This window comes from Lutzomyia longipalpis, chromosome 1 (assembly GCF_024334085.1).
Source record: "Lutzomyia longipalpis isolate SR_M1_2022 chromosome 1, ASM2433408v1".
NCBI lineage: Eukaryota > Metazoa > Arthropoda > Insecta > Diptera > Psychodidae > Lutzomyia > Lutzomyia longipalpis.
Genome location: NC_074707.1, coordinates 12,652,556 through 12,674,898, shown reverse-complemented (window position 1 = coordinate 12,674,898; position 22,343 = coordinate 12,652,556). Strand labels below are relative to the sequence as shown.

The following is a 22,343-nucleotide window of genomic DNA, read 5'->3' as shown; positions in this document are numbered from 1 at the left end:
TATGGTACATAGCATATGAGGTATGTCGCATGAAAATGCTCCATATAAGCATTGTTTGAGAGATACCATTTTAGTAGGTATAGAAATTTTCATTACGTACACATATTCTCTGTCTCTTGGTTGCCCCGGAAATTAAAAGTTGGGTCACAATGTTGCAGATTGCGGTCGTGGGGGTAAATTCACACAAAACTTATACAAACTGCTAATTTTCCTGTTCAGCCTCACTGTTGAAAGATGTGAGAGTCTTCTCGGAAGATGTTGCTGTTATAGCCACATTGTATGCACGAGTATGATTTAAATATTGATTCCACGTTCTCTATATTACAATATCGATAAATATTTCCCCGACTCTTTTGCACAAAGTTCTGTCTGCTATAGTGTCTCAAAATGATTTCAAATAAATATAGCAATATTGAATGTATTGTTGCCTACAGATGAAATGCATCAAGTCAATGAATTCCTCTGCGCATTGAATAAATTGAATAGTTTAGAGAGAAATGCTATATACTCGTTTTTTTTTCTCTAAATCATTCACTCTCACCATCAAACTTGAAAGGTCTTTTTTCTCCTGCTGTTGGACGGAACTCTTGCATTTCAATTGAATTCAAATTAATTCATCACCTACTCTCCAGCTGTGTAACATGGGGAGCCGGCCAATCAATAGAGCAATTGTAAGGGATTATAGCGAAATGTCGGAGGAGCACACGGAGAAATCGCGATTGATCTCGCGCGAGAGCCAAAAACTCACTGAATGCAGTGTTGAGTTGCGTTTGGCGATCGACGATCCGTTTGAAAAGCCTTTGACTGTGCGCGCGATCGGCAAAAAGGCGATTTCCACCACGAAATGCAATAACCTCAGCATAAGAATAAAGTGAAAAGAAGTTTACACCATCTTACATGAGAATTGGAACAGAAAGAGTATTTATTAGCTAAGCTAAATTTAGGTTTCATCAGATTAATCTAAAGGCTTTAAAATATTTCACAATCTTCTCAAGAATATTACAATTTCAACAATTCTAGAGAATTGTAGAGAATAGAGAGTTTATCAAAACTACTTTATAAATGTAGCATATTGTAATATGAGCACGTTTAGTCAAAACCAGTAAAAACAATTTAGCGATTTCAAATAGTTTTTTAATTTAATTAATTAGTTCAGTGAATTCACTTTTCCCTATCAGGTTTTTTTAAAAAAATTTCTTTATCATTTCTTAAGAAAACTGGCTTTTCTTCTCTTTTTTTTCGTGTTTTAAAACTTTTCCTAACTACTGTGCTTTCCACAGAGCAATCGCGCACGGATCATTGATCGTTTAATGTATTGGTCGCTGAGAAAAGAAATGGTGGCACGAAGTGCAATGGTAAAACGCATATAAAAGTGAAGATGAAAGTATGTATCAATTATGGATTTTATGTGGTAAATAATATCACTTTGACTGTGTGGGAAATATATCAACTCATTTACATATCCATATGGTGGTATACAAAACATGAACTGAGGCACTGAAAGAAGTTCAGCTTTTTGAATAAATTTTACAATACATAGGAGAAAATGTCGTGATTCATTCTCTTCAACGCACACCCATCACGGTGCAACTCGTGGGCAATGCACGCAAGTTTCGAGATCGAGACACTTGGGACAGGAATAAATTTATTGGAAATCCATGATATATGCAACATACACTTTCAACACGCAGATAATATGTTTTTCCATTAAATCGACAACCCTAGATGTATTCTGCGATGAACAAAAAGTCACCAACTAAATAGAATACAAATTAGTCTGAAGTACTTCCGGTATACATTGTTACGATTTTGAGAAGAAATAAAAGCTAAAGAAATAGCTAAAATTATCACGCGGTGGCGTCCGTTAAAATAACCGCCAAATTATGAAAAGTCATTTCGCCGCAGTTGGATGAAAGGCGCCAAAATGACCCAAGTGAACCTAACCTCACAAATATACCAGAAAACACTATAAAAGAGCGAGAGTGAAGCTCATCGACACACTTCAATTCCAACTCTCATCGGAGGTGGACTATTGGAGATGACACCATCTGGCAGAAGACATCATTCCTGCCTCCCCTACGGGTAGAAGACATCATTCCTGCCCTCTCGCATGCCGAAGACCCATCAAGGTGGACCAGCAAAGCGGATAGAATGTCATCTCCAAGCCGAAGTCAGAATCTCTGTAGAAGAGAGAATTCCTGCCGCCCCCAGGCAGATGTAATGAGGATTCCTGCCGCCTCCAGGCAGATGCGAGAATTCCTGCCGTCTCCAGGCAGATGTGAGAATTCCTGCCGTCTCCAGGCAGATGTGATGTTCCTGCCGTCTCCAGGCAGAAGAAGGTCGATTGAGAGACCTTATGCACACAAGGAGAGTCCTACAAGCTTCCCATCTGAAAGAAGATGTCCTAAAGAAGCCCTACAGGACTATTTGACGTGCCTAAGAATCCCAGGAGGTGATCAACGCGCCAAATCCCACGATAGGACGAAAACAGACGCCAGTGAGGACCAAAGCGCGGTCTGAGAAGCCAGAGAGGGAATCTACACGCCAAGAACCCCCCCCCCCCCCCGCGGTGTAGAAGGATGTATAAAGACGTATCACCAATTATGTAGCCGCTAAGAGATTTTAGATGACTAATTAAAGAAGATTTTACCTCTAACCACCTTCTTTTTCTCATGAGGACATTTGGGGCAACAGGGACGAAGGCCTACGGGCCAAAATTCGTCACAATGGTGTCAGAAGTGGGATGTCGGGCTCCCGGAGGACTCACCCACATCCTCAAAAGCAGGGACCCGAAATTTCGCCCTTCCTTATGAGATTGAGGAGACACTTATGAGGAAATTAAGCAATTGCATTTATTTTAAATCCAATATGCTAAAGAGGAAGAGAAAAGAAGGCTCCGCGAATCAGTCTGCCCAGATTGAATGGAAATTCGCGTAGAGAAAGTCGCAGGAAGATGTTGAAGCTAGGACTCCATCGCAGAGGATGTATCCCTACGGAAATTCCCTCGTATCTGCGCCACTTCCACTATCTCCCGCACATTGCGGTCGAGAAAAATCCACAACTCGTGAGATTGAGCAAATCTCCCCAAGGATGAGTTGTTTCATTGACCACCATTTGCTGCACCATATTCGTCAGGATTAGAAAAAAATCCTGCCACGGAGATTTGCACCAAACACGACGACGAGGAGCAGAGGAACCCTGGAATTTTGAGTTGCAAAAAAGCCCCCTGAAGTTGAACCACAGAACACTACAGCGGACAAGCACCCAAATTCTAGAACCTCCAAAGGACTCTGGCGGAATTGAGATTTACAGATAGAAGACACTGGATCCCAAACCACCCCTATTCGCCTCCCGCGCGTGCTATGAAGATGGTCATGAAGTGGTCGAGTTTTACTCCCCTTCCATTTTAAGCTCTTAAGCAGAGCATAGCGTAATGCTAAATTGTGCATCCATGAACAAGCCCATTGTTCACATAGGAGAAGTTAGTAGGATAGAAGTTACTAACGATTTGCATGCAATAGCAGTCGCAGTACTCTCGGAAGCTGCCAATGAGAAGCATTATCCATTTCCGGATCACGGAAGCAGCTCCAGCTGATGTAAGGAGGCCATGATGTAATACAGCCCTAGGAATCAGCATTTGTGTTCTATAACACTTATTTGGCTCATCGTACGCCCCCTAATAGAGCTCCCGGTGCGGTGTTTTACCCCAGTAAGAGCAGATGAAGTAGATTAGAAAGTTAAAAGAAAGCTCCAGTTCACACTGTAGAGCCCAAAGCGGACTCCAGTCGTCCTGGTATAACAAGAAGGATGAACTGTAGAGAATTTAAATAAATTACGAGGAAGGACTCTTTTACTCTTCTCTAAATCGACACAGGAGAAGCTAAATGACGTCATCCAAAAAGATGAAAAATTCAGACTATTCAGAAGATTTATAACCGATCGGGACGATCGGAATTAGTAGGGGAGAATGTTACGATTTTGAGAAGAAATAAAAGCTAAAGAAATAGCTAAAATTATCACGCGGTGGCGTCCGTTAAAATAACCGCCAAATTATGAAAAGTCATTTCGCCGCAGTTGGATGAAAGGCGCCAAAATGACCCAAGTGAACCTAACCTCACAAATATACCAGAAAACACTATAAAAGAGCGAGAGTGAAGCTCATCGACACACTTCAATTCCAACTCTCATCGGAGGTGGACTATTGGAGATGACACCATCTGGCAGAAGACATCATTCCTGCCTCCCCTACGGGTAGAAGACATCATTCCTGCCCTCTCGCATGCCGAAGACCCATCAAGGTGGACCAGCAAAGCGGATAGAATGTCATCTCCAAGCCGAAGTCAGAATCTCTGTAGAAGAGAGAATTCCTGCCGCCCCCAGGCAGATGTAATGAGGATTCCTGCCGCCTCCAGGCAGATGCGAGAATTCCTGCCGTCTCCAGGCAGATGTGAGAATTCCTGCCGTCTCCAGGCAGATGTGATGTTCCTGCCGTCTCCAGGCAGAAGAAGGTCGATTGAGAGACCTTATGCACACAAGGAGAGTCCTACAAGCTTCCCATCTGAAAGAAGATGTCCTAAAGAAGCCCTACAGGACTATTTGACGTGCCTAAGAATCCCAGGAGGTGATCAACGCGCCAAATCCCACGATAGGACGAAAACAGACGCCAGTGAGGACCAAAGCGCGGTCTGAGAAGCCAGAGAGGGAATCTACACGCCAAGAACCCCCCCCCCCCCGCGGTGTAGAAGGATGTATAAAGACGTATCACCAATTATGTAGCCGCTAAGAGATTTTAGATGACTAATTAAAGAAGATTTTACCTCTAACCACCTTCTTTTTCTCATGAGGACATTTGGGGCAACAGGGACGAAGGCCTACGGGCCAAAAATCGTCACAACATGAATTCAGAGATTACATCTCAATATAATGTAACTCACTTATTGCGGCGCACCGCGTCACACGCTTAACACGGCTCCAAATGACCTCTGCGCGCAAAGTTGTGTGATCTCTTTGGGATCACTTTCGTCACTCTGTTGGACATTGCGTTTTGGAATGTGAGTGAAAATTCACAATTTCACCGTGAATAAATGGCTTTTGCATGACAAAGAGTTCATTTTTTGTTGCTCCTTTATTTTTACAACAACAAAAAAATATATAAGTTCTCATTGTAATCCGATTATCGAGAGACTTCTGAGACTCTAAATGGAAGAAATATAAAGTGGTGCAACTAGTTGATTAGTTGTGTAGAGTATAGAGTTGTAAATGGAATATATAAAGAAGGAATCATGTGATGGAACAGCAAAAAAAACTTCTTATTGGAGGCCTTTTTCTCAAATTAAAATTCTATCAAAAATATCTCACATTCTCCGATGGACAATCTCTTGAAACTCGATTTAAATCTTCCACGGAATCATTGCCCTCACAAAACCCATCAGACAGGTACCTAGAAATTTACGTGAGAACCTCCATCATAGGGTTATGAATCATTTATGTTGCATATAATATTATTTAATTTATTCTTTCGCAATTAATCCAAAACTTGCTTTTTAATCATATAATAAAATTTTGCCTTCTCAGCAAAATTTTCCTTTTTCTTGCACCCATTCATCATGAAGGCTTAAAAATGGGTTACAGCTAAAAGTTCAATCGAACCACCAACACAGCCATGCGAATGAGGTTAAAATATCCACCCGGGAAAAATAGCATTTTGTTCTGTGAAATTAAAAATCTGCTCTGTGGCCTAATTTCCCTCGTCGCGATATTCCTTAGAAAATTTACCCGAACAATGTTTCCCGAGAAATTCAATTTTCCCAAAGTGATTCACTAACAATGGACCGTTCGATGTCCGAAATTTAATACATATTATGATTTCAATGAAGCTCAAAATGGACAAGGAGCATATTTTTCAATGCTAAATTAAAAAGAAACTATTACACGAGTTCCATATAAACCACCTTCCACAATGCTGCACACTTACTTAAAAGTAATCAATTCAACAAGGCTTTACCACAAATATAGCAAGCACTTTAGCTTTATGAGCGTATTTAAACTTAGCACATATCTAATAATGTATTACTCCATGGAACTAATTTGTTTATTCAATTCGCTCTACTCTCTCCCTGTGGTGCTATATGTAGAAATGAAATTGAATCACCTTTATGTTGATTTGCCATTAATTTGTCTTTGATAGTGTATTTGCTCTATTGCACCTTCTAAATCTCAAACATTGTACCCAAGATGGGAAAGAGAATAGATCAATTGGATGATTCACTTTCGTAAAGTGTGCAAAAATGGTGAATAATTTCTATTGTCTCGAACTTATTTTAAATTCACAACTGAATTAATTACACCAATTTTGGACACAAAATAAATCATTTGGATGAGAAATTGTGTGTTGAATTATGGAAATGTCGCAATTATGGCAGAAATGGAGAGTAATGCAACGAGATCAATTTCTTTGCACCTCAAAACCATAAAAGGTAATGCCAATTAGGGTACGTGACTATTTCACTATCAATTTTCACTTTAATCTACATGATAGATATAAAAGAGGTCACATTTTATTGATATTATGTACTGAATTATTCAGACATTTCAATTTCTTTTGTTATTCTTTGTATATTTTTGGTCATCAATGTATTTCCGTTTTAGAATAACCATTTATGAATATATATAAAAACTGCCCAATTAATAATTTCTGACTACCTTATTTATAAAACAATTACATGCTTAAACGTCACAGACATTTTAATCATTCTCATACGCAATCATGGACCTTTAATATTGTTTATATATAAGAAAAAAGAATTGCCCGCAAAACAGATGGTGTGGTGTATTAAAAACTTGAATTTAATAAAAGGAAGATCAAAGATATGAAACTTTATATTGAGGAAGTTTTGAAAATGATTAATATTCAGTAATTTGTGGGTAAATATGTGCATCATTGACGGACTTACCTTCGTACATCTGAGCATATTGCGGAAAACCAGCAGCCCGGAGCCATTTACAAGCCTCAATGGCTTCAATTTCTGCAAAAAAAAGAAGACATTGAAAAATAAATTAACAAAATAATACCACACAGCCTTTTATCGGGTGAGAAGCTAATTCATTCATGAAGCCATCGATTCATGTGATTCTGATAAGATATATCGTCAGTAAATTTGACGTGAAAAGAAGTGATTTGAGATAAAAATATCCACTTGCGCTATATACATACATGGCTCTTGTTCGACAAAAAGGACATGTACCATGTAAAATTAGCACATAGGAGCATGGAGAGAATCCCTTTGATGTCATTTAGCATGCGAGGGGAAATTCTGTGTGGATAGACAAAAGGCAATCCAGAGAGGAGGGAAAAAATATTTGCCTATATAGGCGTTCTCTCTGGGGAAAGGTGTGTGTCGCGATGTGTCATTGTATAGATTGTGAGCGCTATCTTATCTTCTTCTTTCATAATAATTTAAAATATAAATAAAAAGTCCGATGTGAAGCGTTCGTCTTGAAAATAAATCACAATATCACATCAGTTCAATTTCAACTTAGCAGTGGACTGAGGCAGTGGCCCCAAAAAATATCAAAAGAGAGTGTCATATGATTTGTGGGTGAGGTGTAAAATGAGTGAACACAGTTTTGCCATTAGAGATCGCGATGCAAGAATAGGCGGTGCCCGAAGATCGTTTAATCGAAATAGAGATGCGAAATATAAATTCCTGGCAGATTCCAATGGGGCGCCCTTCCAGAGGGGCTCAGCCACACGACGATCACTTCCGGGGAAGAGCAGAATTGATCAGGAAGCTGATTTGGAGGAATTTAAGGATCTCGATTTGAGTGTTCCAGGAACACCTGTCTCCTCACGACATGTCATGGCGCTCAAGTATCGAAATACCCTAGCTGAGCAGGATAAACTGGAGCGTGAGAAGAATTTCGAGGAACAACTGAGTGATGAAGATCCATTGAAGAAGTTTCTGCAGTCCATGAAGGCACTAAATGCAAAGAAAAGTGCCGAATCTAGCATTGTTGTGGAGGTTCCACTGAAACCCGTACTACAGAGAAGGAATAGCTACGGATACAATAATATCGGAACCTGGAATAGCCCATCGAATCTACAGGGGTACACCGTTCTCTTTCAGCGAAGTATGTCTGCCAAAGTGGATTACGATCAGCAATCTAGTGCAAGACCCAATCTCGAATCCGATACCACGAATGAGAATTTAATGGATGAGCCTGATGATAAGATAGATTTTGTAGATGAAAACAATGGGAACACCAAGAAAATAAGCCCAAAAGAGGAGCCCGTAGAGCCAGCACGTGAAAATAGTAATACAGATAAGAAAATTGAAAATGTTGAAAGCAAACCAGTAAAAATGGAACCACCGAAGTATATAGAAAAGACAGAAAAGGTGGAAAATGGCGATCAAAGAGTGACCGGAAAGTCAAAGTCGAAAGATAAGGATAAGTCGAAGAATCGGTATATGAATTTCTGGCGAAAGCTCACAGGTGGGAAAGAGCAAGAGAAGAAAGTTGATTCTGGCACTAGAAATTAGGATTTTTGTCAAATTGAGGGGAATTTAATTAAAATGAAAATTAAAGAAATCAATAAATTAATCGTTGCATACATCAAAAGAATTACATGTTTAAAAAATATATAAATCGCAAGAATCTTTTGAGGCTTTTAAAAAATTTAATTTATATAATTATGAAAAAGAATAAAAAGATAAATGGAAAAATTTTAAATAAAAGTTTAAGACATAAACTAAAATAAAAAATATTCTATTCATTGCTTGCTACATAAATATTATATTATCTGTTAGATTTTTCTTAGGCTTTACAAAAACATTGGCGCTAAATAAATTAAACATTGTCCAAATGAACTTCTTCGACAGTTAAACAACCACAAGAAACATTGTTAGCATAAAGTGAAGAGAAAATAAATAGTAATCAAATATTGCATTTTACTCGTGGGAGACATTATATAGCAAATGGGTAGCATGAAAAGGTGGAACGCATGTAAGAGATAAGGGAATGAATTTCTCAAGACAATTGCGCCTTAGAAAAGGTAAGTATGACCACATATATCAAATCAAATAGCGAGGAAGAAAAAAGTAAGAATAATTGTTTGTTTTTGATACAAACACTTTTCACTTTTCTGCTTTTATCTCCAACTCCTCGTGGTATTTACTGTAAAATTATTTCAATGTCTTAGCAGAGTATCTTGCGGTGTATCACACATGTTACACGTCGTAAAGTGCACGAAGCACAAATTTCACTTCCACCATTATTCGTCACGTTGTGGACACCTCAAGAAGGAGAAAAAAAAAGATTCTTGCAACAGCCAACGAAATTATTGTTTAATTTATTAACTCCGAAGCTGTGAGCCTTTTGTGTGCCACGGACGGGAAATTGGACAACAAGTCAGTGAGATTCTGAAGTAATGATCACTACATTTTGTAAGGAAAAAAAAAACGACAGATACAAAAATTAAAATATAACACCATTGACCATTGTGACGACTCTCGTTGGATTTCCTTCGAATCACGTCGAGGTTGAACAATAAAACAAACACTTTTTCACATCAACTTGGCATCATTCTCAAATCAAAGCCAAAAATTGCACGATCATTGAATATTAATAGAAAGTTCTTGCAATTTTTAGAAATTTTATTATTAAATTCAATCCCGTCAATTTGGCAAACTTCGTGAAAGTATGCTAAATTGATATGGACCAGTTAGTATGGTTGGTACTAACTTAAAAAAGATTATAAATAAATTTTGTTGATATATTTTTGTGTGATGATGTGCATTGTTGAAATTTTAATAGGACAATGTGCTCAACAAGTTTAGAAAGGTCATCATTTTCATGTTATTTATTAATTTGTACAGAAATAGATCATATTTTTACATCTAAAAATAGAGCATGGATGTTTACAATTTTTTTGAGGAAAGAAAATGTAATTAAAATGCTATGCGGATTGCGTGGTATTTGAAGCTCAATAAAAACCCCGAAATTTGCTGGAAGTCAACAGAAGAATATTCTAATTAAAAGGTAATTTTTAAGCGTTCTTTTTTTCTATTTTTACGTTTTTATGAAAAATGGTTTTAATTTTAATTTCAAAGAAAGAAAACTTTTAGATATTTTCAGGGATATTTTTGAAGAGATTCATTTTTAGCATAAATATGTTCCAAAACTTCCATAAAATACCTGCAATTTTCCTTTCTCGCATTTTTCTCCAAATGGCCTCAGCCTTTCGGATAGGCCAATTATCTACTTTGGCAGAAAAGCTGCGGAAAAATTTGTATTCTCTGATTGTCGACATTCGGCGCTGCATCTTGCACCACAATTTCACAACACTGTTAACTTGAGAGAATTTTCTTTTGTACTCTCTGATTCGCTATATGTGCACGACAAAGTGTGTTATATTTTTGCCGCAAAAAAGTGAATCACGCTAGCAAAAAAATATACACGAGTATAAATCAAAAATATGCTGGACACTTGGAATATTTTTAACATGCACAGGGAGAGCGTATGGAAAATTTCAAATATTCAATTTCTCTTTCAACATTAAACACGTGTAACTGAGAGATTTCACAGAATGTGCACCACAAGGAGAAAAAATTCTGCTAATTTTTTTTAAAGTCATTTGGTAAACTTTTGAGGAAATTATTTCACATTCTTTTGAAATTCAACTGTCTCGCATAAATGTTTTAAATCAAATTTTCCACGGAGTAGTTGCAACACTAAAGCTTTGGTTTAATTTGTACATACACAATATTTATTATGTTCAAGTGAACGGAGGTTTCGTGATTGCGTGTCGAAAGAAAATGCATTATTTGTCACAAATCCATTTGGATGAAATTTTTCTCAAACTATTTTTACTATAAAAAATTAACAGGTATTGCAAGATTAAAATAAAAAGAAAATGAGAACAAATCATATTTTGTCGTGTTCCGCAACGCTTAACACCTTAAACGCTACTAAAAGTTTATTTTGTTTGCCACCCAGCATGTGCTTTCGACTTTGTGCAAAAATTCTCATTGCGGAAGGCCAACTCTCCCACAACAGAATGTCTTCATTTTAACACATTCCTCTCCCATAATTCTCTCTCGCCAGAACATTTTATGTGCGGAAAAGTCTCGTGTGGCTTTTCATAACTTCTCATTTTCACACTCTCCCACAAATGATGGATCTATCTCATTGTGGGGTATACGACATGAGGAGGAAAAGCTCTTTCCCGTCTGAGCGTTCGCATGCGCACTCGGGTCGGTGAGTGGGCAAAAATAAAATATGAATATTATTGAATTGAAAGATGGAGCGATAGGGAAAAACATAAACCCATAATGTCCATATCACAATTCAATACTGATAGCATCCCCACATAACATTATAAATTGTATATCTGTGCAGCAACATCCCATATTTCCCACCCATTCACGAAAAAGTTAACATGGAAATAAGCCTCGCTTTATGGTTTCTGCTGAGTGATCGTCCCATCGTTAGATTTGATGGGGATATGACAAATGAGCAAGAAACTTGACCTCAAAAATACGTTATGCGGTATTAAGATTTCAACAAATCGCCACCCTTGACATCACCCAAGGCGTTGCCGTTTAAAACAAACGAACCTGCTGTAGCAGAGAGCAACAGACACATGACAAGGACATCTTTTTCCTCTTCTCTGCACTAAAATTTATCATCCGGCATTCCGTGAATTTCACACAAAATTCTTTTTCCCAAAATTGCCTTTCAACAATTTTCAATTCGAGACTTGAAACGTGTGAAGCACACCCTAAAGAGGGATTTTCACCAACTCCCAAAGTTCGCCCTTTACACCAAATGGAGTGAGGGAGGAAGGGGAGGTAAATTTTCCTTCCAACTTTGGGTCGGTGTCAGAACAAATCTTTTGTGTTGGACTATACAGAAGGAAAATGTTGTAGAAACAAAGATTTAATTTCCATTTACTTTATGGAAATTTTTCGGAAGAAATTCCTTCAAATGTGCGTAAAGACACCATCGGACCCACACAAGACGACCACAGCAAATAAACCAAATTCACCCCAAAGTAAAATACCCTGTGAAAGACCCGAAAGACCACATAATCCTAATTTAATACCCAATTAAATTGCCTCAGCGAAAAGGGCACCATTTAGATTGTTTTTTTTTCTTTTAGCTGAAAGCAAGTAATATTGTGGCGAATTTTCCATATGAGAGCTATACTTCGGTGATGCACCATGTATTTGGCTCTCATAATAAGCCGCATTGCAGCGGCATGGAGGAAGAAGAGAATTGTGTGTATAACACCCCCCCCCCCCGAGGCTCTCTCTCATGAGACGGGCCGCTTACTGTTAAGCCCTCGCCCTTACTTACTAGTGAGGCCCTTTATGGGCCCTCAGAAGTCGAGCGGCATGGGAACGGAAGAGACCGGGGTTGAGGCGTAGGAGAGGGGCGGAAGTGTAGTGTCCGTGTAGTGAGAGATAGGGGCTAATAAATGAGTGTTAAGGATGAATCCACCTCTTTCATTTACCCCTCGCCGCAGAATTACAGTCCACGGCCCCTGACCCCTCTTCGCAATATTTCTAGGTGTGCGTTGGTAGTGAAAAACGCTACAACTGGTGTCAGAAGTGGGATCGGCTTCTGGGACACCCACAACAATCAACAAACATCCAGAAGCATCTGCACATCCTAGAAATGGCGATGAGTCGCGAAATGTCAGAGTGGCCGGTGGTGACCAACATCAGCCGAGAATTCCGGTGAGACTTCCTGTGGGCGAGCAAGTGACTATGCGGCCCTCCACTACAACCTCACGAATACAGCCGCGTAGAGTTACCCAGCGATCTTTCATTGCCCCCTGTGACTGGAGTGAATTCTACTCGTGGCATTCTTCGATTGAAAGTGGACCTCTTCGATGGGAAACAACCGCTAGAGGATTACTTAATCCAATTCAATGTTGTTGCTGATGCCCTCAATGGGATCTGGACCAGCGTACAACAATGCTAGCCGCATCCCTCAGAGGGTCAGCTTTGGCTGTGTTAGGAAACATCCCCCTGAGTCATAGGCACAGCTGGGATGGGATTGTGTCGGCCCTCCAGATGAGGTTCGGACGCGAACATTTCAGAGCGTTGTCACACGTGGAACTGAAAAGCCGTAGACAACGTGTAAGGAGGAACTTTCTGCGTTTGCGGAGGATTTGCGGAAGCTGGTGCGGAGAGCATTTCCAGAGTGTCCCCCAGCTGCCCTAGATCGTATGGCAGCGCAACAATTTCTTGATGGAATTGCTGATTTAGATGTCCAAGATTGGACCCGCATGGGTCGCCCCCGAACTCTTAATGAGGCTCTGGTGATGGCGATGGAATGCGAATCTAACCGTCAAGCCACGCGATCAAACCGCCCATGTGTTCGCTCTGTGGAGTCGGTGGAGATGCCCGAAGAGAACCTTGAGGCTGAAGGTATCGCTGACCTACCCCTGACCTCCAACAGTCGTGAGAACGAGAGAAAATGTTCGGGTCAACAAGAAGAGCGGCGGCGAAGACAAGGATCGAGAGGACGAACTCGACAAGCTTTCCAGAGGGAGAACATCACTGGAGAAGAACGTCCTCCAACATCCCAATGAAGACAAGAAGGCCGTTGTTGGAGCCACGATTATTTCCCAGCATTCACTTCGGCGAATGTAGAACCTTTGCGGAGATACTCGGAGGCATAACGCAACGGTGGAGCAACTGTTGCAGTCAAAACCTCATCGTAATCAGCGATGTGGTCGAGGGTGTGTCTAACTAAAGACCTCCTGAACTGTTGCAGTAAAACGATAAGAGTAAGGAAAATCGCCATGTCTGCACAACGACGATCTTTTGATCGGGACGATCAAAGCAGGCGGGGAGGAGTGTGGCGAATTTTCCATATGAGAGCTATACTTCGGTGATGCACCATGTATTTGGCTCTCATAATAAGCCGCATTGCAGCGGCATGGAGGAAGAAGAGAATTGTGTGTATAACACCCCCCCCCCCGAGGCTCTCTCTCATGAGACGGGCCGCTTACTGTTAAGCCCTCGCCCTTACTTACTAGTGAGGCCCTTTATGGGCCCTCAGAAGTCGAGCGGCATGGGAACGGAAGAGACCGGGGTTGAGGCGTAGGAGAGGGGCGGAAGTGTAGTGTCCGTGTAGTGAGAGATAGGGGCTAATAAATGAGTGTTAAGGATGAATCCACCTCTTTCATTTACCCCTCGCCGCAGAATTACAGTCCACGGCCCCTGACCCCTCTTCGCAATATTTCTAGGTGTGCGTTGGTAGTGAAAAACGCTACAATATTTTCTGATTTTAATTTTAAAATATACATGAGCATGAGTTGTTTCAATGAATGGCTAAAATCTTAAACAAGTTTGCTTGAAAGAAACCTGGAAAACCAATAAAGCAAAATTCTTTTCGGCTTTATTGGTCTCGTACAATTAATTTAGCTGATTGTTGCAAAACTCATCGCATATATTGAAATTTTCAGTCACTATAAAATATATACTTTATACTCCCGTACGTACATAATATACATAAGTACATTATGTACGTACATAACTGACTAATAAAAAAAATGTCTCTCATTCCTTTCCGAAGAATTGAAAAGAAGCTTTTTAAAAAAAAAATCTCGGTCAGATTTCGACTTCATGAATGAAAAATGCTGCGTCAATGCAATAATTCTACATTGTTCTCATGCATATTCACTACATAGATAGACATAAGAATATTCTCAGAAATTACTCACCAGCCAAGTACCTGTCGCTCTGCGATCGTGAGTATCGTAAACTCTGGAAAGAGATGGAAATTGTGGCAATTAGAATATTAAAAAAAAATTGCAAGACAAAATTTTCTTCCTATTTTAGCCAAAGACGCCTCCGCTGAAAATGGCGCGTGAAGCATAAATTGTGGACAATTACATTAAATTAATCATTAAATATAATGATAATCCACTTTTGTGCTATTATTCTATTCTGATGCACACAATCTAATACATAATTTTCTTGTCTGCCCATTGCGAGCATTTTACGCGATCGAGGTGCAAATTATAGCACCGGGAGATGATTGCATAGTCCAGATATTGGAGTATATGTAAATTGAGATGATAATGATACAAATCTATTTCAAGGACGTATAAAGACGAAATTGGTGCTTTTTAGCTCACCACGAAAGGGGGATTACTTTTGTGAAGTATAAGTATTTAATGCTAAATTAAGAGATTGAGTGGTACATACCGCTGTTTGGTCGGTGAAGGCATCCCTTTTGTTCTCCTTCTTCATCAGAAGTGGTGCTGAGTTGCTCTTTGTGGTGAGTTCTTGAATAAGCAGTGCTGATCGACGATTCCCGCCACTGTGGAGGGATGTCGTGCTGGGCGACGGAAGTTGGGAGATAGTATGGAATGATTCCTGACTCATGGGTAGACAGAAGGGGCGCCGATTTATTGCTGGGAGAGCGGAATCGCTCTCATTCTCAATGCTGGGCGGTGTCGGTGGAAAATGTCGCTCCTTCGCTACTCGTCGAGTAAATGGTAAGCTATTGCACTGCTTTTCAGGTACTACAGATGTGTTATTTATTGTTTTGCATGCACCACCGTTGGGAGTGTATGACACTAACGTGCCCAGTCTATCCAAGCACTTGACATTCTTCGCGATATCACATTGAGGGCCACTTGCTTTTCGTCGCAACATCACCTCCTCGTCATTCTCCTCTGGAATTTTTCTACTCATACTCTGAGGCAATCCTTTGTCCAGCTTCGTGTTCTCCGTGCAGCTATCTTCCTGGTATTTCGAAGAAGTCTCCGAGTCTGAGATGGCAAACTCATCGTCATCGGCATTATTGTCGTCATACAAACTCAACACTTCCAGAAGATCCGGATCGTCAGTGGAAACAAACGAGGCATTCTCTATTAATTTCAATGACGGCCGCATTTTACCCGTCTGTGTTGTGGCATTCTCATATCTAATCCACGCATTTTTATCATCAATGGATTTTTGGGAAATCTGATGTAGATACGGACGAATTTTCCGGTAACCTGATCCATGTACAGATGATGCAGTACCCAAACCACTTTCTGCACTATCATCCACGGAGGAATTTAATGAATTCCCAGATTTGCCTGAACTCAGTGCAGCAGAGATATCTTCTCCGGCAGATGAAGAAGTTGACCTACAAGAAAATGAACTTCAATCACTAAAATTCTTCGACACAGATTTTTTTAATTTGAGGAAATATTTTCGTTACCCATTAACTTTAAATAATTAGAAAATAATTAATATTTTTAATCACTCACTTATTATCTTCATCCACAGTGTCTGTTCCGCGCAGGATTGATTCCTCTGACGTCCATGCATCCGGGGAAACTTCTTTCTTTATTGAATGCAACTTTGGACTAGTCTGTGTTGATATTTCTCTCTTCTCATCAATTCCTTCGTCAATTTTCAAAACTGTTGCCTCGGAGTCAACAGACACCTTACTGTAGCCAAGAATGGGGGATGAACTATCAGATCCCTAAGAAAGAAAGAAAAAGAAACGAGGCATTTTAGACGACAGCAATCATTAACACTTTCGAATGCTCTCTATTCGACAGCAAGAGTGTGTGATTAGTTGATGATGGATTAGTATTTTGTTCTTGAACGGATGCTCTTAAATCATATCTGACCTAAATACAGGCGCGAGATCTTGGCTCTGTGAAAGCCTCCGCATGGCAACGAACGAAATATAGTCACAATGTCATGGGTAAGTGATCGTAATCAACGTGTGTTCTTCCAAAGATCACTCCTCTCCACAACTTCTCCTATTTATAAGTGGTTTTATTCGCTGTTTATCCCTGATAAATACATTTTGATTGTTTACATATCACTGAGAGTGGCAAATTATATGTTCTCAAGAATGCAAGATGTTTCATAGTTATTATATTGTATGTGGGAGATCAGGGAAATCCTTCTCTAGTCCCTGAAAATGACTAAATTAGACCTATTTCTGTTGTTTTTTTTTGCTTTAATTTTAATAAAAAATAAAATTGAGACTTAGAAAACTAAAATGATTCTCGAATAAAATAATATTAATGAATAAATAATATTGTATCACAAATAAGGTGAAGAAATGAAACTAAAGAAAACCCATCCCATATATTGTGTCACCACACATAGGCTTATGGTTTTAAAATGACTCTTTAAAGCGACCTAAAGTTTATTTTAGTGCATTATATTGCCAATAAAGATTGACATTTCATCCAATGTGAATTCATTAAAAATCCCCGCACTGCAGTAAAGAGCAGTCAATGTTGCATTGTTGAATGTCTTTTCGTAAGATGGATCACGTATGGGGCTAAATTAATTAGTTTTCATCAATGAATGGCAAATAAAAGCACCAAAACAGCCAAATCGGTCAGCAATATTAATGATTTATGAAATTGGTGATCGATTGTGGTGTACCGCCTGTGTACAAGACAACATCTCAAAACAAAAAATTGTGGGCCACAAAAAAGACTAAAGAATAAATTTAAAATTCCAATTTTGCGATTTCAATAAAATATTATTTCGCAAAAGAGTTTTTGGAAAGTTGCTCCTTTATGCAAAGAGTTAATGACACTTTTTTGTGAAGAGTCATTTTGTGTGTTGTTCCATTCATGAAAATTAACCCACGCACGGTCTCTCCTATACTAAATTATAATGTGTAATTGAAAATTTAATATAAATACTTCATTGTTTAGCTATTGAATGGCGGGGAAGTAATCAGAGTGCTGATGACACCTACATTCGGCACACCCGTTGCTAAATTCGTGATTTTGAGCTTTTGGGTTTGGGTGAGAAGAAAGTTTGCCTATGTACATATATGTATGTTGCGATGTGGAAATTGAGGAGTTGCGGATGTTTGATAGATTGCTTTGCCATAGAGAGAAAATCACTTACAGCTCGTCCATTTACGAGATTGTCGCTGGAACGCTTCAGATGGAGATGGTCAGCAGCACTATGAGGGGCATCATGCCATTGTTGATGGTGCCTTCTGTTCACCGCAGGAGCCGGCTTCTTTTCACCTTCAACTAGCTCATCGAATTCTCTCATTACGCTATCGGCCCATTCATTGATCATTGCTCTCTCCCCATCCTTTGGATATGGTAGTATGGATGTTTCCATCGATCTCAGTTCATTCTTTCTCGTCGTGTGGTCACATCTTTTTTCCCGCTGATCTCGCGTCTTCACGATCTCTGCTGGATCTTCTGCCTCTTTTATTACTAGATCGTCCGATTTCATTAGCCGCACCTCGTTCTGTAATTTGTTATCTCTTCTCCGTTCCACGTTATTTGCTTCCGTATTATTAGTATGTGGAAACACTCCATCTTTTGCACTATGCGTTTTATGGTTGAGCTGCTCGAAAACGTCATTTATTTCTTTCTGGAAGTAACAAATAACAAAAAAAAGAGGTAAAATAATACCCACAGAATCTTTTAAGTGCACTTTGAATGCAATATATGACCTATTTTATCATTTAATGCCTTCTCCATGGATGGGAATGTGTGAAAATTTATTCCATAAAACATATAATTAAATAATTAAATACATCATAGCTCGTGCACGATATTTTTTTTATTTTATGGTCGGAAAGATTAAAAATAAAAACACTTTCACTCATGGAGTCTTCTTTCAGCATTTTAGCATGCGAAATTTTCATAAATTCTTCATAAACATTGCGTTTGGCTCTCATACACGTTTTTCTTGCACAATTCCCATGTGAAAGTCAATCATAACGCGTCCAGTTATAAGAGTTGGTGTCCCACAACGTGTAGAAATTTGTTTATGCGTTGTAATACTATTTGTGAGCAGAATTAGTAGACTTTAATTTTTTTTGTAAAATTTGGCAATTTGATGGATAAAAATGGTCATATCTTTGGTTCTATAAGACCTACAGAAATTTCTTGACTAGTTTTGGAAATGTATTAAAACAGGCTATAAATTGACATACATTTCAATAATTTTCAAGGTCATCTCCAGAACACAAAATGGCTACTTTTTGTTTTACTAAAACAGTTTTTGGAATTTTTTGTTTCGAAGAAGTGGTTCTAGAGGGTTCTGATGTTTCAAAAAGTTGTAGAGAATTGCAAAACCTTTAATTTGATACTAAGATGAGCAAAATCGATCAAGCAGTTCAGGAGATATGACTCTTAGAACTTTTCAAATTCAAGAATTTTTCAAATGGCTATATCTTCTAAACGGCGACATAGAATTTCTTCATTTTCGGACTGGTGATAGATATTGAGTCAGACTACAACATATCAAAATTTAAAGGAAAACGATAACAGATGTTGGGAGATATTGCCCCTTAAAGTTAGGCAATTTTTGTTTTTGATTTTAGCGCCTCTTGCGGATGTTCTTGGAACTTGAAATGTTCTAGACAGTTGTAGGGCTTCGCAATACCTTTCATTTGATACCAAGATGGTCAAAATCGGTTAAGCCGTTCTCGAGATATATCGAAAAAACACTTTTTGCTTTAGGCCGCCATATTTGCTAAACCGCTTGACCGATTTTCAAGTATGAATTATCGATGAAAACGTCTCACTGAGCTCTACAACATACTAAAATTTCACACCTCTAGCTATAAGGGAAGTGGTTGACAGTATTTCAAAATGGCGGACGGCGGCCATATTGGATTTTGAAAATGCAAAAAAATGAAAATTTACACCCACATTTCTATAGAAAACTTCAAACCGGAAGTCTCTATCTTTTACCGTTCTCGCGTTATAAGGCAAAATGACGACCACCGGCAGGATAACCGGCAGGATAACCGGCAGGATAACCGGCAGGCCGGCCGGATCAAAAATTTTCCACCACCAGTTTTGGAATGTGGGTTGTCTGAAACGTACTCATACCAAGTTTGAGCCCGATCTGAGGTGGTCGGTTTTTCCGACGATTACAATACTTGGTGTTGGCCACGAAGTGGAACACCAACTAATTAACTCAATATACGAATGATAAAAGTGAAAAGGGGAAAAAAGAAGAAATGTATCACAAATGGCAGAGACGAAGTAGATAGACCTTTTTGCTTTTTCATTAATGGAAAAAATGTCCTTCTGTATTTATTTTCTGCTCTGTGATTTTTCAATTATACTCCTCTGACCACAGCAATGGTACATTGTTGGATTCGTTGGATAAATACAGAGTGCACCATTCATAAAACATCCGAATTAAATTATTTTTACTTTAAAATCCTAATTATTTTTATTTCAGTTTTGATTCAGTTTTAATAAAATTTTTAAACAAAATTTTAGAAAAAATCCAATTTTTAATATAAAAAGTTTTTTTTTTAAATCTGCATTATTTCTGACACACTCTGCACTTCTTATATGTACGTATTATTCTACGCAATTCATAGAAAAATTCTTCCTCTGCAATTTCTTGAAGTGTATTCCCTGGACAATTTTATTCAATTTTCTATATTGTTGTAGAATTAAACTAATACATCAAATGAACACTCCTGACGCAATTTCCACCCATCTAGAGCCCTATAAAAGGATACTTCATTGTGATTCTGTGGTCAGTGATTCCTTTATCTTCAGTTCGCTCGTGAGTCGTGGATTAAGTTGTATGAAAGTTATTTAGCAGTGGTGGCCAAAATGTTGCTGCTTTGGTCAATTATCCTTCTTTTGCCATTCTTTACCTCAATTGAATCAGCACCAAAGAGCTTAACTAAACAAAGTTTGGTGGAAAAAGTGAAAAATATCCCAGAAAAATCAAAGGATAGCGATGTCGATGGGACTTTTCAGGGTGATCAAGAAAAACCATCCGTGTCGCCTGATACGAGGTTCAGGAGAAGTCCTCAGGCCTCAGAATTATTGAGTTTTCTCTCACGAATTGATCCAAATTGCCAATCATACAGTCGGTTAGTTATTTTATATGTAGTGAGCTTTTAAGGAAGCTTTTGGGAAAGCTTTTGAATAAATTTGCAACTAAGAAGCGATTCCTTTTTTGCAGATTCTCAAACTGCAGGCAAGTAAAATTTTCCAACAAAATCTCCTCAATCACTCCGAAACACATTTCCGGGATGAGAATGTGGAAGAGCCTAAACCTGTCGGGCTTGCGTGAGGGTGCACTGTTTGCCGAAGAACCGAATTATTTATTGGTTCGCCGTGAGATTGGCGATATACCTGAAAATTTCGGTAAGAAGGGCATGACCATACATCAAATTTATCAAATGAGCTATCACACAAGTGTATTTGCAATGCATACTTTTTGCAGACGCATTGAGAGATCCATTTATCCCGCCGAGAGGTCGAAAGAAAAGTAATTACAATATGATACTAAAGAGGAATTCACTTGAGAGCAATCTCTTCGACAACACCGACTTATTTATGCCTCAACGTGGGAAAAAGAGTGGGCGCAGTAAGATGGCGAGTTTCGATGATATCATCCCGGCCGATGAGCTGTTTTTTCCAAATCGTGGCAAAAAGCTAATTCAAGATTCGCTCTGGGGGAAACGGGGACTTCCCTTAGATTTGCAGGAACCAACACTATTCTTCCCAAATCGCGGAAAACGCGCCATTGTTCGTGTGAGCAAGAGGGAAGCAGCTCCAGATGTTGATGCACTCGAAGCAAAGAATAAGATCAAGAAGGAATCTTCGAGCTTGGCTGATGACCTTCTCTCACAGGACCTCTTTTTTCCGAATCGCGGAAAAAAGAGGGTGTTTGATGTTGTTGTTGACACACCCGATGGTGGTGATCCCAACAAACCATTCGATCATCAAGAGCTGTTGAATAATTTTTCAGAGAATCACGACACTTTCTACACCGATCGTGGGCGACAGAGATTTCCAGCAGATACACTCATGACTGGTGACTTGAGCCGTGCCAACGAGGTAATCAAAACACTCTTTTGCCGTCTTTCACCAAATGTTTGCACAAATTATTTAACTGGATATAATTAACATGTAGCATAACGAAAATGTCATACCACGGGGAGTCGACTCAACAGCTAATCTCATAACATGACTGTATTTTTATAAAAATTGTTATTTTATAAAATCATTTGGTTAATTGAAACTTATCCAACATACTATAAAAATGATTTATTTTTGAAAAATATTATCTCGTTTTTTTTCCAGCCTATGCAAGGACTGAATGGATATATAAATTTAATAACGAAAACTGGATACATGGACAACGATGCAGACTTTTTGGACTACTACACCAACATGCTTGACGATCAATAGAGATGTACTGTAGCTTTTGATTTTCATCTCAATTAATTATGTACAAATGAAGCATTAAACAACAAGGCAATTGAAACAATTAACTCATCAGTATTTTCATCGTGTGCAGTAAATAATGGAAATTCTCCCGCGAAATGCACTCTAAAGCACC

The 22,343-nt window shown here is 38.9% G+C and overlaps 2 protein-coding genes across 3 annotated transcripts in view; one reads left to right on the top strand and one right to left on the bottom strand.

Moving 5' to 3' along the window:
• The window catches only part of LOC129788248 (uncharacterized), a 48,012-nt gene that overhangs the window by 10,088 nt on the left and 15,581 nt on the right, over nt 1–22,343 (bottom strand). For both annotated transcript variants that reach the window (XM_055824275.1, XM_055824276.1), the window contains exons 4-8: nt 17,901–18,383; nt 16,280–16,497; nt 15,225–16,155; nt 14,738–14,780; nt 6,954–7,025 (exon numbers count right to left, since the gene is read on the bottom strand). In XM_055824275.1, coding sequence (XP_055680250.1) covers nt 6,954–7,025; nt 14,738–14,780; nt 15,225–16,155; nt 16,280–16,497; nt 17,901–18,383 — 1,747 coding nt within the window. The remainder of the gene's footprint in view (nt 1–6,953; nt 7,026–14,737; nt 14,781–15,224; nt 16,156–16,279; nt 16,498–17,900; nt 18,384–22,343) is intronic.
• Nucleotides 20,524–22,275, top strand: LOC129789884 (uncharacterized). Its single transcript, XM_055826993.1, has 4 exons — nt 20,524–20,865; nt 20,958–21,142; nt 21,222–21,838; nt 22,085–22,275. Exons 1-4 carry the CDS (start codon nt 20,600–20,602, stop codon nt 22,190–22,192), a joined length of 1,176 nt encoding a protein of 391 aa, XP_055682968.1. The 5' UTR covers nt 20,524–20,599; the 3' UTR covers nt 22,193–22,275.

Excerpts from the sequence above, each read along its gene's own strand:
- LOC129789884 (XM_055826993.1), top strand. The coding sequence starts at position 20,600 with ATGTTGCTGCTTTGGTCAATTATCCTTCTTTTGCCATTCTTTACCTCA. Across the intron at positions 20,866-20,957 it reads AATTGCCAATCATACAGTCG|ATTCTCAAACTGCAGGCAAG; the intron begins GTTAGTTATTTT and ends CCTTTTTTGCAG. Across the intron at positions 21,143-21,221 it reads CGATATACCTGAAAATTTCG|ACGCATTGAGAGATCCATTT; the intron begins GTAAGAAGGGCA and ends TACTTTTTGCAG.